The 24,569-nt window shown below is 38.1% G+C and overlaps 3 protein-coding genes across 3 annotated transcripts; 1 reads left to right on the top strand and 2 right to left on the bottom strand.

Moving 5' to 3' along the window:
• On the top strand, positions 1-1,032 carry TAAR6 (trace amine associated receptor 6). Its single transcript, XM_028125388.2, is given in 5 exon segments — positions 1-127; positions 130-174; positions 177-532; positions 534-745; positions 747-1,032. Coding segments are annotated over 5 exon segments (1,026 nt in total).
• Positions 1,033-11,970: 10,938 nt separating this feature from the next.
• Positions 11,971-13,013, bottom strand: LOC114225612 (trace amine-associated receptor 4-like). Its single transcript, XM_028125313.1, is given in 2 exon segments — positions 11,971-12,773; positions 12,776-13,013. Coding segments are annotated over 2 exon segments (1,041 nt in total).
• A 9,824-nt stretch (positions 13,014-22,837) lies between these two features.
• On the bottom strand, positions 22,838-23,868 carry LOC114225667 (trace amine-associated receptor 3-like). Its single transcript, XM_028125394.1, is given in 4 exon segments — positions 22,838-23,079; positions 23,082-23,142; positions 23,144-23,229; positions 23,232-23,868. Coding segments are annotated over 4 exon segments (1,026 nt in total).
• Positions 23,869-24,569: the final 701 nt, after the last annotated feature.

Here is a 24,569-nt window from a genome sequence, read left to right as displayed (position 1 = left end):
ATGAGCACCGACTCATCCCCCCCTGCCGCCGAGCAGCTCTGCTACCAGAACGTGAGCAGATCCTGCCTGAAAGCTCCCTGCTCGCCTGGCCCCCGGCTGATGCTCTACACGCTGTATGGCTCTGGGGCTGTGCCGTGTTTGGAAACCTCCTGGTGGTGATTTCCATCCTGCATTTCAACAGCTGCCCTCTCCCACCAATGTTCTGGCCTCTCTGGCCGGTGCTGACTTCCTGGAGGGTGGGGTGACCGTCATGCTCTTCAGCATGGTCAGGTCCGTGGAGAGCTGCTGGTACTTTGGGCCAAGTTTCTGTACCTTCCACACGTGCTGCGATGTGGCCTTTTGTTACTCTTCTCTCTTCCACTTGTTCTTCATCTCCATTGACAGGTACCTTGCTGTTACTGACCCTCTGGTCTCTCCTAGCAAGTTCACGGTGTCTGTGTCAGGGATATGCGTCAGCATCTCCTGGATCCTGCCCCTTGTACACAGTGCTGCCGTGTTCTACACAGGTGTCTATGATGATGGGCTGGAGGAATTTATCTAGTGCCCTCAACTGTGTAGGTGGTTGTCAGACAGTTTTAAATCAAAACTGGGTGTTGATAGATTGTCTATCCTTCTTTATACCCATCCTTATTATGGTAATTCTCTCTAGCAATATTTTTCTTGTGGCAAGATGACAAGCTAAAAAGATTGAACATACTGGAGGCAAAACAGAATTGTCATCAGACAGTTACAAATCCAGAGTGGCCAAGAGAGAGAAAAGCCACTAAAACCCTGGGCATCACAGTGGTAGTATTTATGATTTCCCGGTTACCATATAGTATTGACTCATTAATTAATGCTTATATAGGCTTCATAACCCCTGCCTATATTTATGAGATTTGCTGTTGGTGTGCTTATCATAATTCAGCCATGAACCCTTTGATTTATGCTTTATTTTACCCATGGTTCAAGAAAGCCATCAAAGTTATTGTGAGTGGTTGGATTTTCAAGGACAGTTCAGCCACCGTGAATTTGTTCTCTGAACAAATGTAAGCAATTGGACTGAAGAATAAAGAAATCTTTACAATTTCCAAATGAAATGAGTTTTAAAAAATCAAATAGGACTATTCATGAGGAGAAAACAAATTACTCTTCAAATTTAATGGGGTAGATCAGTGTTTTTCCAGTCATGTTAAGATGTGCACTTCCTTGTCACTTCTCCAAAAGCATGCATTACCTAATAAATGTTAAGTTTTTATTTGCTAATTACTTCAGAGCTCAGCATATCCCACTTTCTAGAAATACTTTCCTCCCTCATTTCTTTTAATTCACTGACTCTTCTTTTGTTCTAGAATGTCACCTGAAAACATCTTTGTTCTTCAATCCCCTTTCCTCTTGTCTTACAAAGTTTTTCACTCTCTCAAAACCTGTCAAAAATTTCACCTGTGAATTGCCTTCGTGAGGTTCTTGCTTTCTTTTGCTTTGCTTAATTTCCCAAGGAAGCCTTTTGGGTAGCAGTTAAAGGTATTGTGCTTAATGTCTGAGGAGAGAGATTTGAAATATTTATCTATAGATTGCGTGTGGAGTAACACAGACACCTTGTCTGATTCAGAATCCGGAGAGATCTCTTGGGGGTTGGGGGGCATCTGCAAACATAGACACCATCCTGACTGGGCTGTTGTGATTGCCAGACAGATTACTCTGATCCTGTGTAATTATTTCCTCCCCCAGCGTAGGAAGCAGAAGGCATTGTATTTCCCCAAATGATAAATGATTATTTGTCTGCTCTTTTTGCTACTGCTACTGCTACTTAAACTGTGTAAGTGGTTGCTATGGATAGCCCTCTGTGCTATGCTGTTCTGTTCAAACACACTGAATATTATTTTTTCATAGGGGGAGATTCTCTTCTGAAAGCAGTCTTTAGTTCTTTCTTTTTCTGTAACAAAACTTAATTTCAATAGCAAATTTGCTAGTTTTAGGAGATAAGTGGAATATACATCAATAAAAACATTCACGCATTCTTTTTTTTTTCACTTACGAACCATGAACCCCATGCCCACAGTGTACCAAATCAGTGCTGGCTTACATAAAAACAGGTAATAGGATCCCACCTTTAAGAATCTGTAACTCTGGCAAGAAGCGATGTTGTTAACTGCGGAAAATTTTTAAAGGACAGACACTAACTCAGCTAGATTCAAGTCAGCTTCAACACTGACAAGTCATGTTGATAGCAGAGTGCCCTTGTCATGATGTGATGAGAATGGCATGTTATTTCTATGGTCTTTTTTCCCCAAAATCCTATAACCCCAGTATAATCAGGAGAAAAACATCAACCAAAACCTCACTGAGGACTATCCTACAGAATATCTGACCAGGGCTCCTCAAAACCATCACGGTCATCAAAGATAAGGGGAGTAAAAGAAACTGTCAGGGTCTAGAGGAGCCTAAAGTGACATAACCACTAAATGTAGCATCCTAAATGGGAAGCTGGAACAGAGGAAGGACAGTAGGGAAACCCGAGGAAATCTGAATAATGTATGGACTTTATCTTGATATATTAATAATAATATATCAATGTTGGTTCATTGATCATTAGAAATGTATGATACTAATCTAAAATGTTAATAATAAGAGAAATGGGGTGGCAGGGTATAAGAACTCTCTGTACTACCTTTATAACTTTCCTGTAAATTTAAAACTATTCTAAAATAATAAAAAGTTTATTTTTGAAAACGTAGGGTATACAATTATGTGAGGACAATGGGCATTCATCCTTATACTGACTCATTCACTGATCCATTTCACTAATATCTTTGAAGACTTAGTGTTCTGGGTTCTGGGTTCAATGCTTCAGGAATACAGAACAAAAGCCTTAGAAAATCTTGTAGAAAAACTGAATTTACTGACAATTATGGCTTGGAATTCATAAAGGTTTAAACGATAAAGGATGTGTTTGAGGATTAGCATCTCGCTGGAAAATCAGGGAGACATATTAAAGAAGTAGCTTTAAGCTGGGCCTTAAGAGATTAAGAAGTGTTTTTGCAGGAGGGAGAGGATGGAAAGGGATTTTCAGGCTGAAGGAATAGCATGACCAAAGAAACAGAGAAAGTGCACAGAGTGTCCAGGAAATATGGAGATAAAACAGCTAAGCAACTACCAAGAGAATAGTCACCCTTTTGACCTTCCTCAGGTTGACATTCAAGCCCCTCCACCTTTCCCTCTCCCTACATCTCCCCAGGCATCTTCCATTTCAAAGTGGAGACATTCTTACCTCTACCCCTCTGCTCAGGTTTTGACGCCTCTAATTCTCCCTGTCTTCTGAGCCAACATTTCCCCAACGATGTTTTACAATCATCCTATAAAGTACTCCAGGGAAAAGAAGTTTCTTCATCAACAATGTTTTGGAATGACTGCATACTATATCCCGCTCTTGGAGAATAACACGAGACATGACATATTAAAGACTCTGAGAAGTCCTGTTTCAACAAAAACCTGTCTAACATTGTTTAAATATGCATTTAAAAATTTGTGTGGAGTTCCACCTTGTGATGAGCTGAGTGTTCTTCTAGGACATAAAGTGCCATGTTCAGTGGATTGGGAAGAGGTGTGGATTTATTTCTAAGCAGAAGAAACTATTTTTTAGAGTAATGACTGATTTATACTTTGCAAATTATATTTATTTCTATATCTAAGGCACTGTTTCCTTGATGTCTCAAAATTACATATATTAGGATGAATTTTAACTTACAATTCTTTTTTCATTTAACTATGTGATAATACTTGAGTTAATTAGAAAAGAGAATAATTACTTCCAAAGAAAAATTAGGCGTTAAAAAAGTACATTGAAAAGTAGTTTATGATAAATAATTTTTAATTAAGAAAAACAATAAAGTCAATAGGAGTTATCTTTCTAGCCAGAAAGAAAGAAATGGAGTGAAATAAATTCATTTCAACTAACTTCAATGACAAACTAAAACATTACTTCTTTGGTTATGGAGATTGGTTTATGTTTATATCTATGTTACATCTATCTATATATTTGTGCTTCAGAGACCTCAAATTAATTTACAAATAAGTTTTCCAAATAAGCAATTATTAATTTGAAAATATTCAGTAAGAAATGTGGGAGTTACTAGAGACCTGTTGGAAAAGATTTAGGAAGAAGACAGAAGCAAAATGTACATAAAAGATGTCAGTACCTGTACTAGTAATAGCTTGTAAGAAACACTTGGTTCAATGCTGAACAAGCATGTGGCATAAGTACTTATTTTTCCAAAGAAAATCATATACTGGTATCCCTGGAAAGATAGTAGGTCTAACTTATGTGATTTTTTTTTAAAGGAAGAAATATTGCAATGGCAAGATGTGGATCATTATCACTTTACAAAATAATCCACTATTTCCAAGTTTCAATTATTAAAGGAAAAGGAGATATTCCTTTAAGAATATAATACATTTACTCAGTAATCATTGAAATGGATGAATCTGGCTTACCATCCTGTGCAGTGGTGGGGTTCCAAGCAGACAGGGATTCTAAAGGGAACATGTTGAAAAAGAAATAGTCCAAACTCTTGATTATGATTATGAAAAGTGATGTGAAATTAGGATACAAACAATATTTCAGCGCTCATTTACGGTTTCTACTCTTCCTCTCTCTGGAACTGGCCACCTGTCCCAGCCAAAAAAAGAAAGAAAGATATAGAGGAGAAACTGAAGGACAGTTTGGAACTTAGTGCAATTTCCTTGGGTACTAAATCAAATGTGCTCCGAAAATCAAAGCAGCATGGGATTTAAGGTCTCATAAGAGTCACTTCCCTGCTAGCTCTGTTTTGTCTACCTGGGCCCTTTTGAAATTAGCGTAGACTATATCTTTAAGGAAAAAGAAGAAGAATGTAAGTTAAATGTTCCCACAAAGACAAAGGAGGCTATGTCACAGTAGGTATTATACAATTACTGAGAGGGTGTCTCTTCCATTTTTGATAAGTTCACCTGTTGTCAAATGTAAAGTGAGATTTCAAGTTATGAGTCTGAACCAAGGGAAAAATTCATTCTTTGTAACAAATCGTTACTTGGGGAAGGAATAACTTCTGGCTCCTCCCTTCAAAAATTAAATAAATTGACAGTAAAATCAATAGCTTAAGCTTTTTCATTACATGTCAACTGTTCCCAAGAAAATAATTCAAAATACAAATAATTAAAAGCACAGAGAATGACCTGATTTCAGTTGTGCATACTGCACAATTTCTAAAGAGAGCACACATTGTTTATAAACCCTAAAGAACTCTCTGACATGAAAAAGTATTTTATCTATCTTAACACTAGCCTGTGAAATTTTAAACAAGTTCTAATAAATTGAATTCAACCGTTTCTAAGCTACTTACATAGGTAGGAATCAGATCACTTCATCGGAAGAAGTCCTTCTTGTAGTGGGTAAACACAGGTATGTAGAATTCTCTCCCACCCGCACAGATAACAGATGCACAACCAGTTAATGATTTTATACTCCAAATAGCAACTAGTCCTCAGTGTGGTATGTCATGCAAATGAAGGCTTGAGGAGCACCAAGGGACCTAGTTTGCAAGGCTCAGTAGTTTTAGGCTCCTACTCAAGACAGGATCATTTATCCTGCCAATTAATTAGAGATGAAAACTGAAGACACTGGTTTTATATGTTCTTTAGTTTTATTTTTAGTGAGTTTCATATATCCCTTCTGCTTTAGGATTATTCGTGTACATTTCTTTCAACAAAATAGTTGAGAATAATTGATCATAAGCCCTTTGGTTTGTGACACCGCACATTGGATTCATCATGATTATTTTTTAGCTCCATGCTTTGTGTTGGTTAAAGAAATCACAGGAGATGAAACATTTCCCTGAATACAGCAGAGTTAGATTTTGGTTCTGTTACTACCTAGGTCATCACTTATCCTCTTCATCCCCCTGTCTCCCAATTGGTAAGAGAACCTACAATTAGACTTATGTGTCCTTACTTCACATGGATATTATCAAGGAAAATAATACATTCAATATATTCTGCTCTTTCTGATTCATGGTACCAAACCTCCAGAGGATGGAATGCCTCTTTATGGTCTTGGAGAGATCATTGCACAATATAAGTCAAACTGATGTTGCAAAAATGACATAATTCTAAAGGTTACAAGAGATTAGATCTGCCAGCGGGGCCTTTTCTAGAAGGTGTAGAGGTCAAAAAGAATGAAGGAAAGAAAATGGAAAAAAAAAAAATGAAGGAGGTTGGCAGGCATCTCCAGCTTCTCTAGAAAGCCTGGGCTAAACCCAGTAGTGACTGCTAGAAACTTGCCTTGTACCAAGTCCATGTGCATGGAAATAGATTTCTAACTCCAGAATTTGATCATCAGACCAGGAAGGATCCTGCATTATCACAAACCATTACACCCTTTGGTTTTAAGTCATAGTCCGTCTGCAATCAGCCAGGAAGTCCTACAGCTAAGTTTAATCTGACCAAGAGTCTGTGAAAAATAGAGACAAATGTCTTACAAATAAAATAAGGCCTGAAGAAGGAAATTCTCAAAAAAGTTTTGTGCTTTGTTTGTTTGGGGGATATATTACATCAAACCTTAAATGCAATATGCAATCACGAATCTATTTGGAGATGCAGAATTTTAAAAGACTGTTTCTAGTTGTATGATCCCTAAGTCAGAGATTACCTAATGCTCTGTGCCCAGTTTTCTCATCTATTAATTGAATATAATACAATATACATACACCACAATTTTGTCATGACAATGAATGAGTATTAGGAACAGTTCCTGTCACAGAGTAAGCAGAATTGGACAGACAAGAGTGTGAGTGGATATTAGTTCAGATCCTGTGTCAACCCTCCCAAGTTAGGGCTCTTGTCCCCTCTTCCACTCATTTTCAGAAATATATTCCTGTTACACAACTACTAGGAGCAAAAGTCATTGGAGTTTAGATCCTCTAGGTTTTCTTGCTTATCTCAGGATTCATTGATGTTCCTTTTCCCCAGCTTTCTTTGAAGTGGCTATATATTTTAGAAACAGGAAATAAGAGTAAGTGGAATATTTGTAAGATAGTCAAAGTGTTGTTTAGATTTAGGATTTTAACAATTAGTCTTGCTATTTAATAACACTAAAGCCACTAGCCTAGGCTGGAAGAAAGGAATATTAATGTTTTCCTCCCAAAGCAATGTCAGACTCCCTTGAAATAAACTATGAGTTTTGGTCCAGGAAAGAGAAAGGCTACTAGGACACATTCTAAAAAAGAAAAGATCTAACAAAGATCCCCAAGGAGCCCATAAATGCTCAGCAATATTTGGGACAGGCAGTTAGCAAGTTTTTAAGAATTGCCTCTGTTCGGATTTGCAGTCCGAAGCAGCAATCGCCATTGATAACTAAGGTCTGAGGAAGTGAGGGCTGTCTTTTTTTTTTCTTTTCCTTTCTTTTCTTTTCCTTTCTTTTCTTTTCTTTTCTTTTCTTTTCTTTTCTTTTCTTTTCTTTTCTTTTCTTTCTTTTAACTTAAAGAAGAGTAAAAGCAATTCCCTTGAAGATACAAATAAAGAAGCAATTTCAGAACTTGTCTAAGGAGTTTAAGGTTTCCAGTTTTTAGTAGCCCCTCTGCAATCCAAAGATCAATTAAAGGCATATGAAAGGGAAAGCCTGGGTTAGCAGTAGATGAGGTAAAAAGCATGGGCTTTACCAAGAGATAGACCTGGTTTTGAATCTTATCATATTGGAAAAGATGCATAATCTCTTAAAGGAACAGGGGTTTAAGCTAGAGGTTATAGGGAGTCCTAAGATTAGATATTTCAGTGGTTGGAAGTGACTCCGCTGTTCAATCTGATGATACATTCCTTTGACCTAAAATGCAGACAGTCTTCCCTACACCCCAAGCTGGGCAAAATTTTCCTCCTCCATATTCCCATAACTAATTGTGCCTGGCTCTATCATAGGACATATTACCATGTTGTGTAATTGAGAGGTTATGTCTCTCCTATTAGATTATAAGCCCCTTGAAGCCAGGATTTCAATTTTATTCATCTCTGAACCACAAACACTCAAAGAGTAGCATGTGGCACATAGTAGGTGCTCTGTAACTATTTATTGACCTGAGTGGCTTTCAATACAGAGAGCAAGGTGTCCATGGAAGTCATCGTCCTCCTGAGAGCTGCCCTACTCAACCTACTTACATTCTGGAAAGAAGACCATTGTGTTTAGGGTAATAATGGAATGATTCACTTTTCCTTGGACTAGCCACCTCTCACTTGGGAAGAGCATGTGGTGCTGTTTTGAGAAATAATGGAGCTGATGTTCACGGGCATCCGTCTTAAATGACAAAAGTTCTTTATGAAGGTAAGGAGTGATGATGACTGCAGCAGAAGCTTCCTCTTGCTCTTTCATTTCTCCTCTATTTAGCTGTGTTTGAGTGGGCAAAAGAAAATGCTGGCCTACAAAAAGGACCTGCCTGAGGCCTCAGATCCGAGTTCCTTGATATTAAGTCACACGTTTTATGCTCTTCTGAGGATTGAACGACAAAATGAGTAGGTACTGAGTGATGGTTGCCCTTCCTGTTCGGTCCCTAGGCTCTAGCAGTTCAAACAGCCTTGTTGAATCCCTAAAGAGGAAAAAAAGACTCATCATGGAAAGCAGATGGTAAAACGCTCCTGCCATCCTATGGTGCTCTATCTATTGCCCCATCAGACCCAAGAAGGAGGTCTATCTCGGCCTAAAGCCTGAGGAATTCCTCCACCTTTGATTCTTCAAAAGGAAGGAGTACCTTACCCTCTGGCATGTTGCCTTCTGGATTAGGGGCAGAGGAAATCTCCTCCTGAAGGACTGAATTATTGCAATCATCAAAGAATAAACCAGTACTCTACTAAGCATCTCAAAACCTAACTTTGATTTCAAATCCTGTCCTTTGATAATAATAATAATTTGCTGAAACATCTCAAGACCTAAATGTGCTATATTCAAATGACCAAATTACAAGTACAGGCTTCAAGAGGCTCTTTTATTTCCTTTAATTTATCTATTTATTTGAGAGAGAGTGAGAAAGAAAGTACGTAAGCAGGGAGAAGGGCAGACAGAGAGGGAGAAGCAGACTTCCTGTTGAGCAGAGAGCCCAGTGTGGGGCTCGATCCCAGGACCCAGAGACCAGGGCCCGAGCCAAAGGCAGATGCCCAACTGACTGAGCCACCCAGGCGCCTCACCGGAGGCTCTTATTATTCAACAGAACACGTAGATCCAGAGAGTATTGGGAATTCTCAACGTAATAGAGATGTTATTAAATGTGTTTTGGAGTAGTGAGTCATTCCCAATAGATAGTCTACAGTGTGGTTAGAGTCAAAAAAGCAAAAAAGTTCACAACAGCATTTAGAATTTATATATATATATGTATATATCATATACATATATATGATATATACATATATAAATATATATGAACATTAGAAACCTCAAGGATTAAGATGCCCTGCCTGGATGTATGATGTCATTTGGCCAGGTCATAGGATGAAGGGGGTTTGGTTAACCAAATATTCTGATATTACTATAAGAATTACTGTAATGCAATGCACTTAACATTAAAACCTCTGCTGATGGGGGGCACCTGGGTAGCTCAGTCGGTTAAGCCACTGCCTTCGGCTCGGGTCATCGAGCCCCAAGTCGGGCTCCCTGCTCAGCGGGGAGCCTGCTTCTCCCTCTCCCTCTACCTGCTTCTCTGCCTACTTGTGCTCTCTCTTTCTCTCTGTTAAATAAATAAATAAAATCTTTTTAAAAAATAAAATAAAATAAAACCTCTGCTAATGATAACAAGTTTTCTATTTGCAACCTACCAGTGTCTGAAAGTTATCATTCTGAAAAGAAACTTACTTCCTGCAAAAGTGGGCAAAGATTATAAATAAATTGAATTAAAACACATAGAAACAGTTCTAAGTTTTCAGATATATTCTATTCAGCTGGAAGAGTCCTTATACTGAATATCTCCATTTAAGAAATTTGCCAGTCTGTCAATCTATGAGATAGTGAACAATATTTCTACATGACCAAACCTTTCTATAAAACACTTTTACTATTGAGTCATTAGGAAAGGGAAGGGAAGATCTGATTTCTATTCTCAGGAAGCTCACTCTATGAGCATGAAAGCCTCATTTTGAAGGTTGCAGTTGTTTCTGAGTCAGTAAGTCATTTTCCACTAAGTGCCTCTGTTGGCCCTGTCTCCAAGTTCCCTAATACAACACTGTATACATGTGACCAAAGAGAACAGGAATTAAATTCAGTTCAATTTCCTCTTTATAAATAGGCTCTTTCTTCCATCTTCTCTCTCAAGAGAAGGAGCCCCTACTTGTCTAACACCCTTTGCTTTATAACGGTTTATTTCTGTGAATTTGAGTAACTCCCATTTTTTTCAAAGTTCTGTTTCAGTTATCCAGTGAACATGTTCAGAGATGTTTAGGGGAAAGGAACCATACCAGACACTGTGGGATACAAAATTGGAAAATAGAAAGACATAGTGTCACAAAAAATAAGCTTATAGTCTAGTGAGGAACCAATACACCGGTGTGCACTCAACTCTGGTACAAAGCAGGAGTCAGAGAAACAGGTTTGGGGTGGTGGGGTTTGCATAGAGAGGGGATGCTGGATACATTGAGTTTGAGATCTTGTTGGAGCATTCAAAAAGATACTTCATTGGTAGTAAGAAATGAGGGACTCAAGTTTGGAAGAAATGATACAGCTGAAAATAAATACATTTGAGAGGAATCTACATAGACGTGAATATTGAAGCTGTGAGCTTAGCTAAGGTTAAAGCAGGGTTTCTCAACCATGGAACTATTGAAGTTTGGGGCCAGATAACCTTTTTTGTGGGGGATGCTCTGTGCATTGTAGACTGTTTAGCAACATTCCTTACCTCTACCCTCTAGATGTCAGTATCACTCCCTCCCTGGTTGTGAAAACCAAAAATGTGAGACATTGCCAAACGTCCACAAGGGGCAAATCTGTCCCTGGTGGAGAACCAACAGATTAGAGAGACAGAGGGATGGTGTGAAGGATGAAAAGAAGATTGTAAAGGACAAAATAAGTTTATGGGGTAGAAAGAAGAGAAAGACAGAAAAAGACATGAAGAGACATTTGATGCAGTAAGTATTATCCTAAAACTCTAGGGGAGGGCAGGAACTTCAGTTTGTGAATGAAGCTCAAGCTTGGTGAATAATTAGTATGTACATACAGACACTCAAAGAGATGGAAATACCACCTATATGTATATACACACGCTCTCTCTCCATGTATATGTATATATATATACAATTATATATTGGGAGAAAGAATATATTCCTAAACTCTTTCTTTATTCATTCTTCTTACTCAGTAAGACAGTTCAATTTTATCAAAATATTAGAAAACTCACATCAATTCTTTTTGGAAGAGGTTTAAGTCAGAACCAAAAAAAAAACAAAACCCCAAAACAAAACAAAACAAAACAAAATGAAAGTAGCTGTGCCTGTCTGTTTCCTCTTCCCCTTCCACATCACTCACATGCTCAATAATCCAGACTCCCAGTGTTCTGAAGCTCTCTCCCCCACTCCTCTAAGATATAACAATAATCTTAAGAAAGATTTAGATAAACTTGGTGTGGCTGTCAATGGGTGAAGACTGACTATATCTCCTCTTCTGATGTTTATAAGAAAAAAAAGGAGATCCCCATTTGATTTAAACCAAAGGAATGAAATTCTAAATCCCTAATTGTGTAAATTCAGGAATCAGCAAGCCATAGGGCAGAGTTTCTTTTTTTTGGAGGTGCTTTCCCCAGAACCCCCGGAAATTGACCAATTTGGTAGCTCTGGTACACCCAGAAAGCTAGATCTATTGCTCTTACTTAGGTGTCCATAACACCAAATGGAAGAATATCTTTATCCAGGAAGTCCATGGCCCTACCTTTGGGGGAAAGGGCATCCAAGATTCTGTACCAGGAAAGAATCTTGGAGAATGGAAAACATTGCCTAAGCATCTGCAGGAAATAGGTTTAGGGTGGAAGAGTCAGGGTGGAAGATGGTTCCCGGGACAATCATCCTCAAAGCTTTGCGAAACCAGGAATAAAACATGCCATATATAATGGAATTGAAAGTGGAATTGAAATAACCCAGCCAGAGGAAGACATTGTACAAATCTTCAGGAGTTGTAAAATTAATGAAAGGGTCTGTGATTGTCAAGACAAAAAAGGGCAGCCAGTACAGCACAAACAATCCCATGACTATGCTTAAAGTCTTAGTGGCCTTGCTTTCTTTTTTGGATGATACTTTCATTTTGCTTTCTGACCCTCCCTGTTTCCTGGTAGGACCCATGCCAATTTGCCTAGCATGCTTCCTAGCTACTGTGAAAATGTGTACGTAAATCCCCACCATGACAGTCCCAGGAAGAAAGAAGGCTATAAAGGAGGCCAGCACCCCCCAGAGCTTGTTAAATATCAATACACACAAACCTGTGCAGTCAATGGCTGCAACAAAGTCCTCTGCACCAATTATGTTGAACTCTGAGACTACCAGGCCAAAGGCAAAAAAGATGGGAATGGACCAACTGATGAGCAGAAAGACCTCTATCACGGGGATGGTAATTTTGGTGACATAATGCAAAGGGTCACAAACAGCATAGTAGCGGTCCACCGAGATGAAGCAGAGGTGAAAAATAGAGGTGGTACAGAGCATGATGTCACAGCAGCTGTGGACTTTGCAAAAGAGGTCTCCAAAATACCAGCAGGACTCAATTGACCTGACCATACTGAAGGGCATGACCACACAGCTCAACAAAAGTCAGTGGTGGCCATGGAGAGAATCAGGAAGTTGGTTGGGGACTGGAGCTGCTTGAAGTGGGCAATGGAAATGATCACAACCAGCTTGCCCAGCATGGTCATCACTATAGCACCAATCATGATAACGTACATGGCACACACACTCAGCACAGACCTCACATTTCTAGGGCATGAATTGTTGACCAAAGCAAAGCAAAACTGTACTTCTGAAGTGTTCCAAAGATCAGGTGAATTCATTGTCTTTGTCCTGTAGATACTATTAGTCTTTTGCAAAAGTACTATGCTTCTCTCCTTTCTGTGAAAGAAAGAGGAAAAACAAGGAAAACTGTTGGTGGGCAAAGTTTCAGAAAGGCCCAGCTAGCTACATTTCTAAGCCCAAATTGAACTCCCTATCTACCAGGAGCATTACTTCTCAAATATTGAAGTACATAGGAATCAACTAAGGATCTTTTTAAAACACAGATTCTGATTCTGGGGTGGAGGTTGAGAGTCTGTAATTCTCACTGGCTCTCAGGAGATGCTAATAGTATTAGTCTAAAGACTGTCCCTTAACTAGGAAGGAACTAAAGACAACTAAATGACTATTGTCACCCAACGTCTAAGTAACCCAGTTAAAACCACCTAAGCAACCCAGGTAAATGCCCATGTTCTGATTGCACTAATATGTAGCCCTTTCTCAGGATTCCAAATCTATAGACAGATCAAGAATTTTCTCTGTTCCACTTAAATTAACCATTTTGCTGATAAATCCCCTCAAAAATACCCGGGACCGATAGAACCATTATATAGTGTTCAGCTCAAACAATAATTACAATCTAAAGATTGTGCTTTTTTTCCCCCTTAATTTCTCTTGTGGGTATTTGCAAATTCTTTGGATCCTGTTGCTTGATACACACTATTTAATTTAAGAAACATTTCTCTTTCCAATGTGAACAATATAGTTTTTAGCATTTAGAGCAATTTATGGTAAACTGAAAATGTGCTAAAGCCTACAAAATTATATACATGAGTAATCTCAGAAAAAAAGGGGGAGGGAATACTGAAATGAAAGATTCTGTAAATCTCGTGGGTTATCTCCTTTTATATAGCAACTGCATCCATGAATTCAAATTTAAGTTGAGGTCTCCTTGTCCACAGATTGCAAGGCTTCTATTGGTAACAAATTTGACAGATAGGCGTGCTCATTGTTTAAACTGTCACTTTACATATTTCATGCTCTTGCCCTGAAAATGTGAAAATAATGAGACTGACTCACCCAGAGTATGACTGAGGTTTGATTTGTTTTTCCAGTGCCAGCACTGGATGTATGACTCTGATGACCAAGGACAAGCATTACTGAGATCTAAAGCCAGGTTGGAGAAGTGGACTTTAGCCTGAGAAGAACATATTAAATGAGAATACAAGTACCTTTGAAAATAATTTACCATATTTGCTATTACAGCTCAGCAATTTTTTCCAATGTGTATTATTTGAAATTTTAACATTATGGCACATTTTATTTGCTCTGGATATAATAATTTAATTTCTCGGATTTGCATTTTTCTTTAGATATATTTTTCTTTAGATAAATTGTGCCATTCAAATATTATGCAATGGAGTTGAACTTGAGAAAACAAAACACAGAGAAGTAAGAGGTAAGAAGGACAAAGATTTATTCAAGTCCTTTTTAAACTATGGATTATCAATTTTGGAACACACAGTACAAATTATTTGATCACTTATCACTTAAGCCATAAAATACTGAATATAATGAAGTCTTAAATACCAAATTAACTTCTTTAATGAATTAACTCTATTCTGCTTTTTATCTTCTTTGCTTTCATGAATTTAAATTTTTTTCTTTAATTCTTTTAAAAATTATCTTTAAAGACAGCTAACATGTACCACAAAATTACTTAAGCACTTGTCGCTGTATACCCACAGACACAGCATTCACTGTACAAAATGTATGCTCTTCAGTAGTTCATGGTATGATTTGGGGAGTTTGAAGTTTCAGTTTTGAAAACTTAATGCCTGAAAGAATTGATATAACTTAACCTCTTAGGTTTGTGAAGTGAGTTTCATTTATTTCATCTTACTTATTTACTTTGTATGGGAGGAAACAGGGTATGCATCACCTCAAGTTTCTGATCCGAGGTTACAGGAAAGTGTTTAAACATTTAAGTGTTAGAGTAAGACAAAAAGAGTCAGATGCACACATTTATTTAAAAAATTATTACACGGGTGAATTGTGAAGGTAATGTCAAAGGTAATAATACGTTAAGCCCCTACCTGTACGTTCTTGGCCCCAAATGACAAAAGCAAGAAAGCAAATGCAAATGTGACTGCTGGTCTACCACTTCCTTAAACAACAAAATGGTCATGAAATCAAGTGCAGTTGAGGTTTTGTTATTTAAAAATATAACAGAATCGATTCCTTTACTTTGAAGATTCACTTCCAAAAAAGATACAATGATTTTTAATAAGATTAAACAAAGTTAAACTCACTATGACATCTCACTTTTCTCAGAGAATATTATTATTATACCTTTTATTTTTTTATTATTATTTTTTGAACCAATAATATTTCCAGGGACCAAATGAGTGACAACATTGTAAACAATCACAGGATGCAAGCATAGGAAATTATTAGTCATTTTTGCTAGGAGGTAGTAAGAAACATTAGCAAACAATTCTGGAGAGGAGCAAGAATTATATTGTCTTTTAGTTCAAGTTTAATTCTTTAAGGGAAAAAATAACATAATAAGGAAACAGACACAAGGACTCTGAAAGAATGATTTCCTCAGAATTGCAAAAAAAAAAATGAAAAAAGACTCACGTAATAATTTTCCCTAAGCATTAATTACCTAAAATTCTGTTAATATATATGTATTTCCCTCAAATAAGAAGGAAAATATCCATTGAACTCAATAATGTATTGTAAATAAAGTGGCAATTTTAGGAAAGGACAAATCATACCTGCTTTATCAGGCATGATTTTTCTTCCCTTGCTGGTGACATAGCTCAGTCATTTTACCTCTGAGACTATTTCTGTGGGGAAAAAAAAAGATATTTTCTTCCTTTGATGTATCTCACTCATTGAGTAGTTTCTTAGGTAAGGGATCTTACTTGTGAAGTAATTTAAGAAAAAAAGTGCTGTGGGTCCTCCTATCATTGTCTCTTTAGAATTTCCATGATTTTTTTTTTTTAAATGATCTAGATTTATTTTTTAGACCAGTATTTTAAGTTTGGTTCCTTTCAACAAGCAATAAATAAATAAATATATCTGCTCTTTTTCTTCTTTAAATATATTCTTCTCTGGCTTACCAGAATTTGTCTGATGAGGTAATTTGGAGCTAAAATCTTTGAGAGATAAATTATCTGTTGTGCTAAGGTTTCTTACCACGCAACCCGGCAATATGCCTGGCGGCTCTCCTCTTTGCTGATACTCAACCAGAAAAGGCACTTACGCCCAAGCTCTTATGGGTAGACTCTTGGCAGGCTATGCTGTCATCAGTACATATACACAGAATATGCCTCCTGAGGCCACATTACCTACTTTTGTCCTACTTTGGACAGGTGTGCCCTTTAACAATGTGCAATGTGCTGCCAGCAAAGCAATTACAGCAGGTCACCAGAGAATTGGCTCTGGGAGGGTGAATCAGTTTGTGTGATTGTCCCTTTGACTTCAAAGGAACAGCATGGACTAGCCTCACAGAAGGCCAAAGTGGAGAAAAAGGAAAAAAATGATAGGAAGGGAGGAAATGAGGGAGGGAAGATAAGGAAAGAAGGAAGAATAAAGAAGGAGAAAATTTAGTTAAAATCCAAAAAATGCTCACTCCGCTTATTACCAAATGATAGATGTTTTTAAACACTTTAATCCCGGGGCACCTGGGTGGCGCAGCCAGGTAAGCCTCCGGCTCTTGGTTTCAGTTCAGGTCATGATCTCAGGGTCCTCGGATCAAGCCCTGCATCTGGCCCTGTGCTCAGCTCCGCATCTGCTTGAGATTCTCTCTCTTTCTCTCTCTGCCCCTCCCACTCAGGCTTGCTCTCTCTCTCTCTAAAATAAATCAGTAAAATCTTTAGAACAATGAATGAATAAACAAATAAATAAACAAATAAAATGCACAACTGACCACATCACTTAAAAAAAATAAATAAATAAATACCTTAATCCCTAGTGAAAATTTGGCTCATTTATACCTTTTCCTTTTGTTGCCATGCACAGTTCAGTGATATTCACACTGCAGTTAAGTCCATAATTTGTCAAACAAAAAGCAGTAAGAACCATGTTTCAAACCAACCAAATGAAAAGTGAAAACTTCTATCATCATGTGGGTGTTTTCATGATCCCTGGGGGAAAGTGTTTCTGTTAGGGGACCACAGTTCTGAACACCAAGCTTCAAGCTGTTTCCACTGATAATTTTGTCATCCATTGAGGACACAAAACTGTTATATCTAAATACTCAGTGCTTTAGACCACATCAGAGTTTAAGTATTTATAAAAAAAAATAGCATCAAATTATTTGTATTTAAGCTAACTAGTAAAAACCAACTTTATTTCATCCACTGAGGACTTTTCTTTATAAAATAAAAAGCCTCAGTGAATGGGGATGGTTCACTGGGTTTACAAAACTTCTCCTTCCAAACTTCTTCCTAGACAGAGCACTAATAACATCATAGTGTATTTTTATAAATTTTCATTATATCAGGCAGAGTCCAGTCAGGAAAGTAAAAAGGGAAATTGTTATTTTAACTGAAAGAAATTAACTATGAAACTGTTTTAAGAGATATTGAAGGACTTATGTCCTATTTAAATGGCTTTAAGAGTTTGTCCAGGCTCAAGCTGAGGTTCAAGTGCTTTAGTGGTGTCTGACTAAACAAAATTATTTAGCATGAAAATAGCTTCTCAGTGAGCTTGATAAAATGTAATGCACAGACTTGAATGCTACAGTTGGATTCTGAGCTGTCCGACCCATCATCACAGCTCTCCTGGGGCTCCAGGAGGGCAGAAGGACTTTGGAGCACCAGGACTTGATTATTACTAAACGAACTTAGTTTGCCAAAGGAAAAGCAATGGCATCCTTTTGATCTTAGAAGATCTTTTCTTTCTTTGGCATTAATTTACCAGTGAATCACTCTTAGCTGCTCATTCCCCGAGATGAATAAAGTAGTATAGGATAAAGTATAAATAAGAATAAAGTAAAATAAAAGAAATAAGAATAATTCAAATTCAAATTTCTAGAGGACAGGATTTAATTCCAGTTTAGCATTGTGTTCTGTTCTGTGTCCCTCCGGGTAGGCATTGGTAACTGTGCACCATACTCAATCACAGGAAGAGGAGGGATATAACATAATCATTGAAATGCAGTAAAATAAATATCAAAAAGCAAAGAACTAAGGTATTTACTGATACACAGCGATGAATGCATACATGTTTGCATGGATATTTACTGCAGCATGACTTGTTACTGCAGAAATCAGAAACAGTAGGTTAAATAAATAATGATATTTCCAAATAAAAGGATATTTTACAGACTTTTTGAAAAATTAAGCAAAACTTTTTCCTGATAGAGAATGAACCCCTGAGATGTATATTAAGTGAAACAACCAAGTGTTCAGAACAGCATGTATTGGTATTTTTTTTTTAATAAGTGTGAGAGAACGGTATGTGCATACATATATGATTGTGGAGATGTCTGTGTATGTCCAGAAAGATATGCAGGAAAGTGATTGCCTCTAAAAAAGAGTCTATAAGACAGGGGAGCCTGGGTGGCTCAGTCCTTAAGCATCTGCCTTCAGCTCAGGTCATGATCCCAGGATCCAGGGATCGAGCCCCGCATCGCATTGGGCTCCCTGCTTGGCGGGAAGTCTGCTTCTCCCTCTCCCACTCCCCCTGCTTGTGTTCCCTCTCTTGCTGTCTCTCTGTCAAATAAATAAATAAAATCTTTAAATAAAATGAAATAAAAAAATAAAAAAGAGTCTGTAAGACAAAAGGACAAAGACTAAAGGGAAATTTATTACTTAGTGTACAGACCTTGGTTCCTTTTGCATTTTTAATACGCATGCATTCCCTTTAAAAAATTAAAAAGATTTTTAAACAACTTTTCTTTACTTTTCTTTATGTCATTCATACATATTAACTAAAACTTTATCTAGCTGTAGGCAGGGTTTAAAAACCCTTATAACTTATGCTTATGAAGGCTCTGAATTTGTTATAGAAATGCGGTCATTGAAATCCAAAGTATTAGTATAGTTTGTGTTCAGTTTAAAAGTAATCTTTGTATATTTGTCATTTTCAGTATTTGTAGTATTTAAGAGAATTTAGCATATTAGGGCATTTATCACCATAGCTTTGTGATTCCCACTTAAAATGTGTCATTATTTTTTTTTCTGTTTTACACTGTTAAAATTTTTTTTATTGTTGTTCAGCACACACCCAGTAAATGCACAAATATCAAGCATACAGCTTATGAGATTTTAAATACATATAGACTTGTACAGCCATAATCCAGAAGAGTCATAGAATATTTCCGGCATGCAGATGATTCCTTCCTGCCCCTCTCCAGTTATACCTCTCCCCCCAGGAGAAACCAAGTGGAAGAGGAGGGTGAGTTGCCCCCCGGGTAGGGCAAACGGAGGAATGATTTAAAATGTGAAAAAATGTGAAAATACAAAGAAAGGCCAAGTTGGGCATGGACAGACATGATGCCTTTGGCTAGAATTTCAAAACTTTATCTCAGAACAATGAAAAGCTACATTCACCACGTGTCTAGTAGGAAACAGATGGCACGGTTAGCCTGGGTATTGAGGAGAGTTTAATAAAGGGACTATATACAAAGACATGGGCAGCATTAAGAAAACCAGCAAGAACGGTTAGCCTGGGTGCTTGAGGAGAGTTTAATAAAGGGACTATATACAAAGACGTGGGCAGCATTAAGAAAACTAGCAAGAAACAGCCTAGTACCCAGGGGCAGCAATAACACAGTGTCACCACCCTGCAGGGCCCAAAGTGCCCTGGGAAGGCACTGGTTACAGGCATTTGAGAGGATGGCTCTAGAAATGGGGACTCCATATCACCTTTCCTGAAGGCACTCAGCCAACCTCCAGGGTAATGTGGCAGAGAGGTTGTTTGGGTTAAACACCTTTCTTTCAACTTCCTCCCGTCCTGCAAAGTGCTTCTCATTGGTAATATGCCATTGGACAACCCAGGGCAAGGGAGCCCCTTAATTCTAATCCTAATCTGTGCTCCCTGTTAGGGAAAACAGAAGGAATCTAGCATAGAAACCATGGAAGATATTTAAGAGGGCAGTTGTTAACTTCAAATAACTGTGCAGAGTAGATTGGAAAGCTGTGAGACCTGAGGCGAGAACACGAGTTAACATGGATGGGAGGGGAGGCATATTTACAGATGACCATGTATGTCCTTTATTGAGTACTTAATATCTATATCAGTAAATAGAGACAATTTTCCCGTAGCCTTATAGCTATATATTTCATGCAGCTGGCTAGCTAAATCTATCCAAATCGATGATTCCATTTCTATTTAGTTAGATTTATATCTACAGATGGTCCTCAGTCTAACAACCACATGCCATTGTCCCACATATTGAAAAGCTGGCCATCCTTATGGTGCTCTCTTCTGCCTTGGGAAACCCCTGATGCTGCTTCCCTGAGAAGGAGGGACACACAAGACCAAGCCTCTCTCCTTTGACCAAACTCTGATCAGGCTCCTTTAATCCCTGTGCTTAACTAGACGTGAACCTGGGCTTCCCTCTCTGCCTTTGTAAAATCCAGTTTGAGAAAGAATCCAGCTAAGTCAGTTCAGCGAAAATCACCCACCCTTGGTATCTAACCAGCTTCAACATCTTTTTTGCCTTCAGCAAAAATTCTGGTGAGTCAGTCTAGCAAGCATTCCCTTTAACCCTGGTGTTTCCTCTTAGTAATTTTCCATCCACTGCCCCAAACCCTATTCTTTGGGTACAGATCCCCACTGGAGTTTGTGGGAGTCAGATTTGGGTCCAATCTTCCCTACTATACAAATCATGCTGTAGTAGCCTCTCTTGAATAATAACCAAAGTGTAGTAGCCTCCCTTGAATGAAGTCTGCCTTACCACCTATGACAAGGGTGATGAATAAGTTACGCACACACATGCATGTCATGATGTTTTTAAAATAGAGAAATAGTTCAGAAGTAGAGAAACAAATGAGGCTTTTTTTTCAAGATTTTATTTATTTATTTGAGAGAGAGCAAGAAGAGGGGCAGAAGGGGAGGGAGAGAAAGGGAGAGAATCCCAAGCAGACTCTGCTGAGCATGGAGCCCAATATGGGGCTCAATCTCCCAACCCTGAGATCATGACCTGAGCCAAAACCAAGAGCCTGATGCTTAACTGACTGAGCCACCCAGGTGCCCTCAAATGAGACTTTTAAAAGCAGGAACTGAGAAGAAGTCCAAGTATTACAAGAATCACTGGATAGTAAGTGCCTGTCACTATTGAAGTGGGGCAAGTCAGTTTTAAGGTTTGTGATAACCTTTTTTTTTTTTTTTAAGTGGTCTTTACACTCAATGTGGAGTTCAAACTCAGGACCTTGAGGTCAAGAGTCACATGCTCTACTGACCAAGTCAGCTGGGCACCCCGGTCTTCAACTGTGAGGGGAGAGGTCCAAGTGGCGGTGTCCACCATCTTTTGGGACTCTCAGGAGGAAGGAGCTGGGCAGTGCTACTCACACACAATATCTCTCCCTGGATACAGCTTAAAATGTTCTTCTCAAGACCAGCAGTTAGACTGCATCAGTAAATATCCTTTGGTAGACATGAAAGGACTTCAGTTATGCATTTATTATGCACCTTTGCTTTTCTACCAACAAGTACAGGGGACGAAAACTGTGATGATGGTGAAGAGGAGTCATCCTTGTGGAATCATACTGTCCTTCAAGGCACACGTTGAGCCTGGCGAATTATCCACAGTTGGATCTAGGACATGGTGTGAGAGAAGGAATCAAGGACTGTGAGAGAAGGGCTTAGAAGAGAGTGAGAAAGAGCCAAAATTAAGTTTTCTATCCAAAGTTTGCCCTAAAGCCGGACTTGGATTCAGGGGCAGTCGGCCCGCCTTCTGCTCCTCCTCTTTTCCGTCCCAAGACGGAATCCCAGGTAGGAGAGGAAGTGGACATGGCTGTTACATGTACTCATGTATTTTCCAATCTATCAGGTAAAAGAAAGTTTCTGTTTGTTTCTTAATGTTTCACAGAATAATCATTGGAAGGATTTTCACCAAACATTCATGATCTGACTTAAATCATAGGCATTGTGGTGTGGATGAAATTTATTTGTCAGGACTTTAGGGCAACTTTCAGAAAAAGTGATTAAAGCAAGTACAAGGAGGGGCCTTGTGATTGCTGGCCAATGGTGTAGACACACCTTGCAGAGGAAGAAGGTAGAGACAAGGAAACAGGAAGTCATTCCAAATATAAACCACAAAGTGAAAAATCCCAAGGATAAAAGCTCAAATTGCATATGATGATTTGTAATCAACAGTTTCTCCTATGGACAGCTCTTTGTAATAAGCTTCAGGGTGTCAGGAAATGACTGAATAATTTATATAATGAGGGTTAATAATTATCCCACACCAAACAATAAAGTGGACTGCTAGTTAATAGTAAAGGCCAAACTTCTGTCACACTTCTCCCATGGGTCCACAGGTTACTCACAATAATCTTCTTTTTTCTGAATTCCTAGAGTGGAATCAACAACCCAAACCATTAGCACTTGATTTTCTTTATTCTTATATTGGTTTATAATTGTCTCATGTGTGTAAATCGAGGCCAACCTATTCTGAAGTGTTTTATAATTCTTTTGTATATCTTCCCCCACTCAGAGGGGAGTGTTGATTAGATACAGAGTTCACAATTAATAAGTGATTGATTGATTGGTCAAAGATATTGAATGTAACTCTTGTTACATTCAGGTTACAAAACACTTATCAAGATTACTGAAATTTAATACAATAATTAATGTGAGGCATGAGGCCAAAATAATGTCTCATTTTCAATACTTTCTTCACTTTTATAACATTTTTTTTTTATTAATGTGCTTCAGAAAACAGATTTGCAGTTTCTGAGTGAGAACTAAATATTTTGCCTGACACTATGTACTTAAGAGCTTTCCGAAACCATGGATAAAAAAAACCATGAATGAGGGGGTTGCAAGTAGAGTTGCAGTACCCAAGCCACACTAAAAGATCAAGTACTATTATGGGAGTGGAATAGTCTAAATATGGGTCTATCAAAACAGCAAGAAAGCAAGGCAGCCAGCAAGCTAGAAACACCCCATTACTATACCCAGGGTCTTAGCTGCTTTCCTGTCCTTTTTCTTAGATAAGTTTTTTTTTCACTTCGCTCTTTGTGTTCTCAGGCATGTTGCTGATAACTTTTGCATGTTGTTTGGAAACAATAAAGATTTTGCCATAAATACCACCATGATGGAGCCAGGAGTAAAGAAACATGCAGTGAACAATATCGTCCCCCAAAATTTGTTGAACGTAAGTGCACAAAAATGGAAACAAGCAACAAGAATCTCGTAGCTGTGCATACCAGCAACATTGGCCTCAGATAGAACTAAACGGAATGAAAAAAGAGCAGGGGCCAACCAGCAAAATGCCAACAGTCGCTTTATCACGGAGGTGGTCATTGTGGCTGAGTAGTGTAAAGGGTAACACACGGCATAAAATTGATCAATAGCAATGGAACACAGATGGAAAATGGAGGTTAGGCTTAGCATCATGTCAAAGCTCGCATGGAATTTACAAAAGCCATCCCCAAAATACCAGCAGCTCTCCACTGATCGTACCATGCTGTATGGCATAATGACAAAACCCAGCAGAAAGTCAGTGGTTGCCATGGAGAGGATCAGAAAATTTGTGGGAGAATGAAGCTGTTTGAAATGTGATATGGAAAACATTATAACCAAGTTTCCAAAGATGGTGATAAACATGGCTGCAGTCATAATAGAATACATTATCACTCGGACATGCAAAGAACGGTTGATGGGAGGGCAAGGTTTACTTCCAAATTTTGGACAACTGGATAAGTCTTCAGGAATATAAGTTAGATCCATGGTGCTTTATCACTCCAAATTCCTTTTTCTAGGAAGATGAGTCAGTGTTTCTTCTCTTCTTAAAATGATTCCAGTAAATTTCAGCTTCTAATAGTGCAACAAGGTTCAAAGTCATCTCTTATGAATTCATTTCCATTTTTATTTATTTAAATATTTAAAACTATATCAATTGTGGTTGCTTTCTGAGTTATTTGTTGCATTAGGAAAGGAAAAGTTCCCACTGCTTATTCTTTCCTGTTATATTTTATTCTATTCCACCCATCCATTTTTTATTCAACATGGGTTTATCTTTTGAGTGCTCTATTCTTTTTAATGTATTGGAAGCTTCTCAAGAGTTTTATTCTATTTATATAGATATCTATAAAAGTCAAACTCATGAAGCAGAGAATACAGTAGTGGTTACCAGAATGGGGAAGGTGGGAGGTTATTGTTCAATGGATATAAACTTTCAGTTATGCTAGTTGAATAAATTCTAGAGATCTGCTGTGCAACATAGTGCCTCTGGCTAATAATATGGTGTTGTGTACTTCAAAATATGTTAAGAGGGTAAATCTCATGTAAGTGTTCTTAACACTCACACACAAACAACTAAAACTAAAAAAAAAAAAAAAGGCAGGGGGGCAAAAGGTGTTGGCTATATCCATTACCTTGATTATGGTGATGGTATCCCAGGTGTTGGTATATGTCCAAACTAATCAAAC

The sequence above is a fragment of the Eumetopias jubatus genome, unplaced genomic scaffold, assembly GCF_037043125.1.
Source record: "Eumetopias jubatus isolate StellerSeaLion01/CBP00866 unplaced genomic scaffold, mEumJub1_p1.0 scaffold_6, whole genome shotgun sequence".
Lineage (NCBI taxonomy): Eukaryota > Metazoa > Chordata > Mammalia > Carnivora > Otariidae > Eumetopias > Eumetopias jubatus.
The sequence above is the reverse complement of the archived record's forward strand: the minus strand, read 5'-3'. Positions and strand labels throughout refer to the sequence as shown.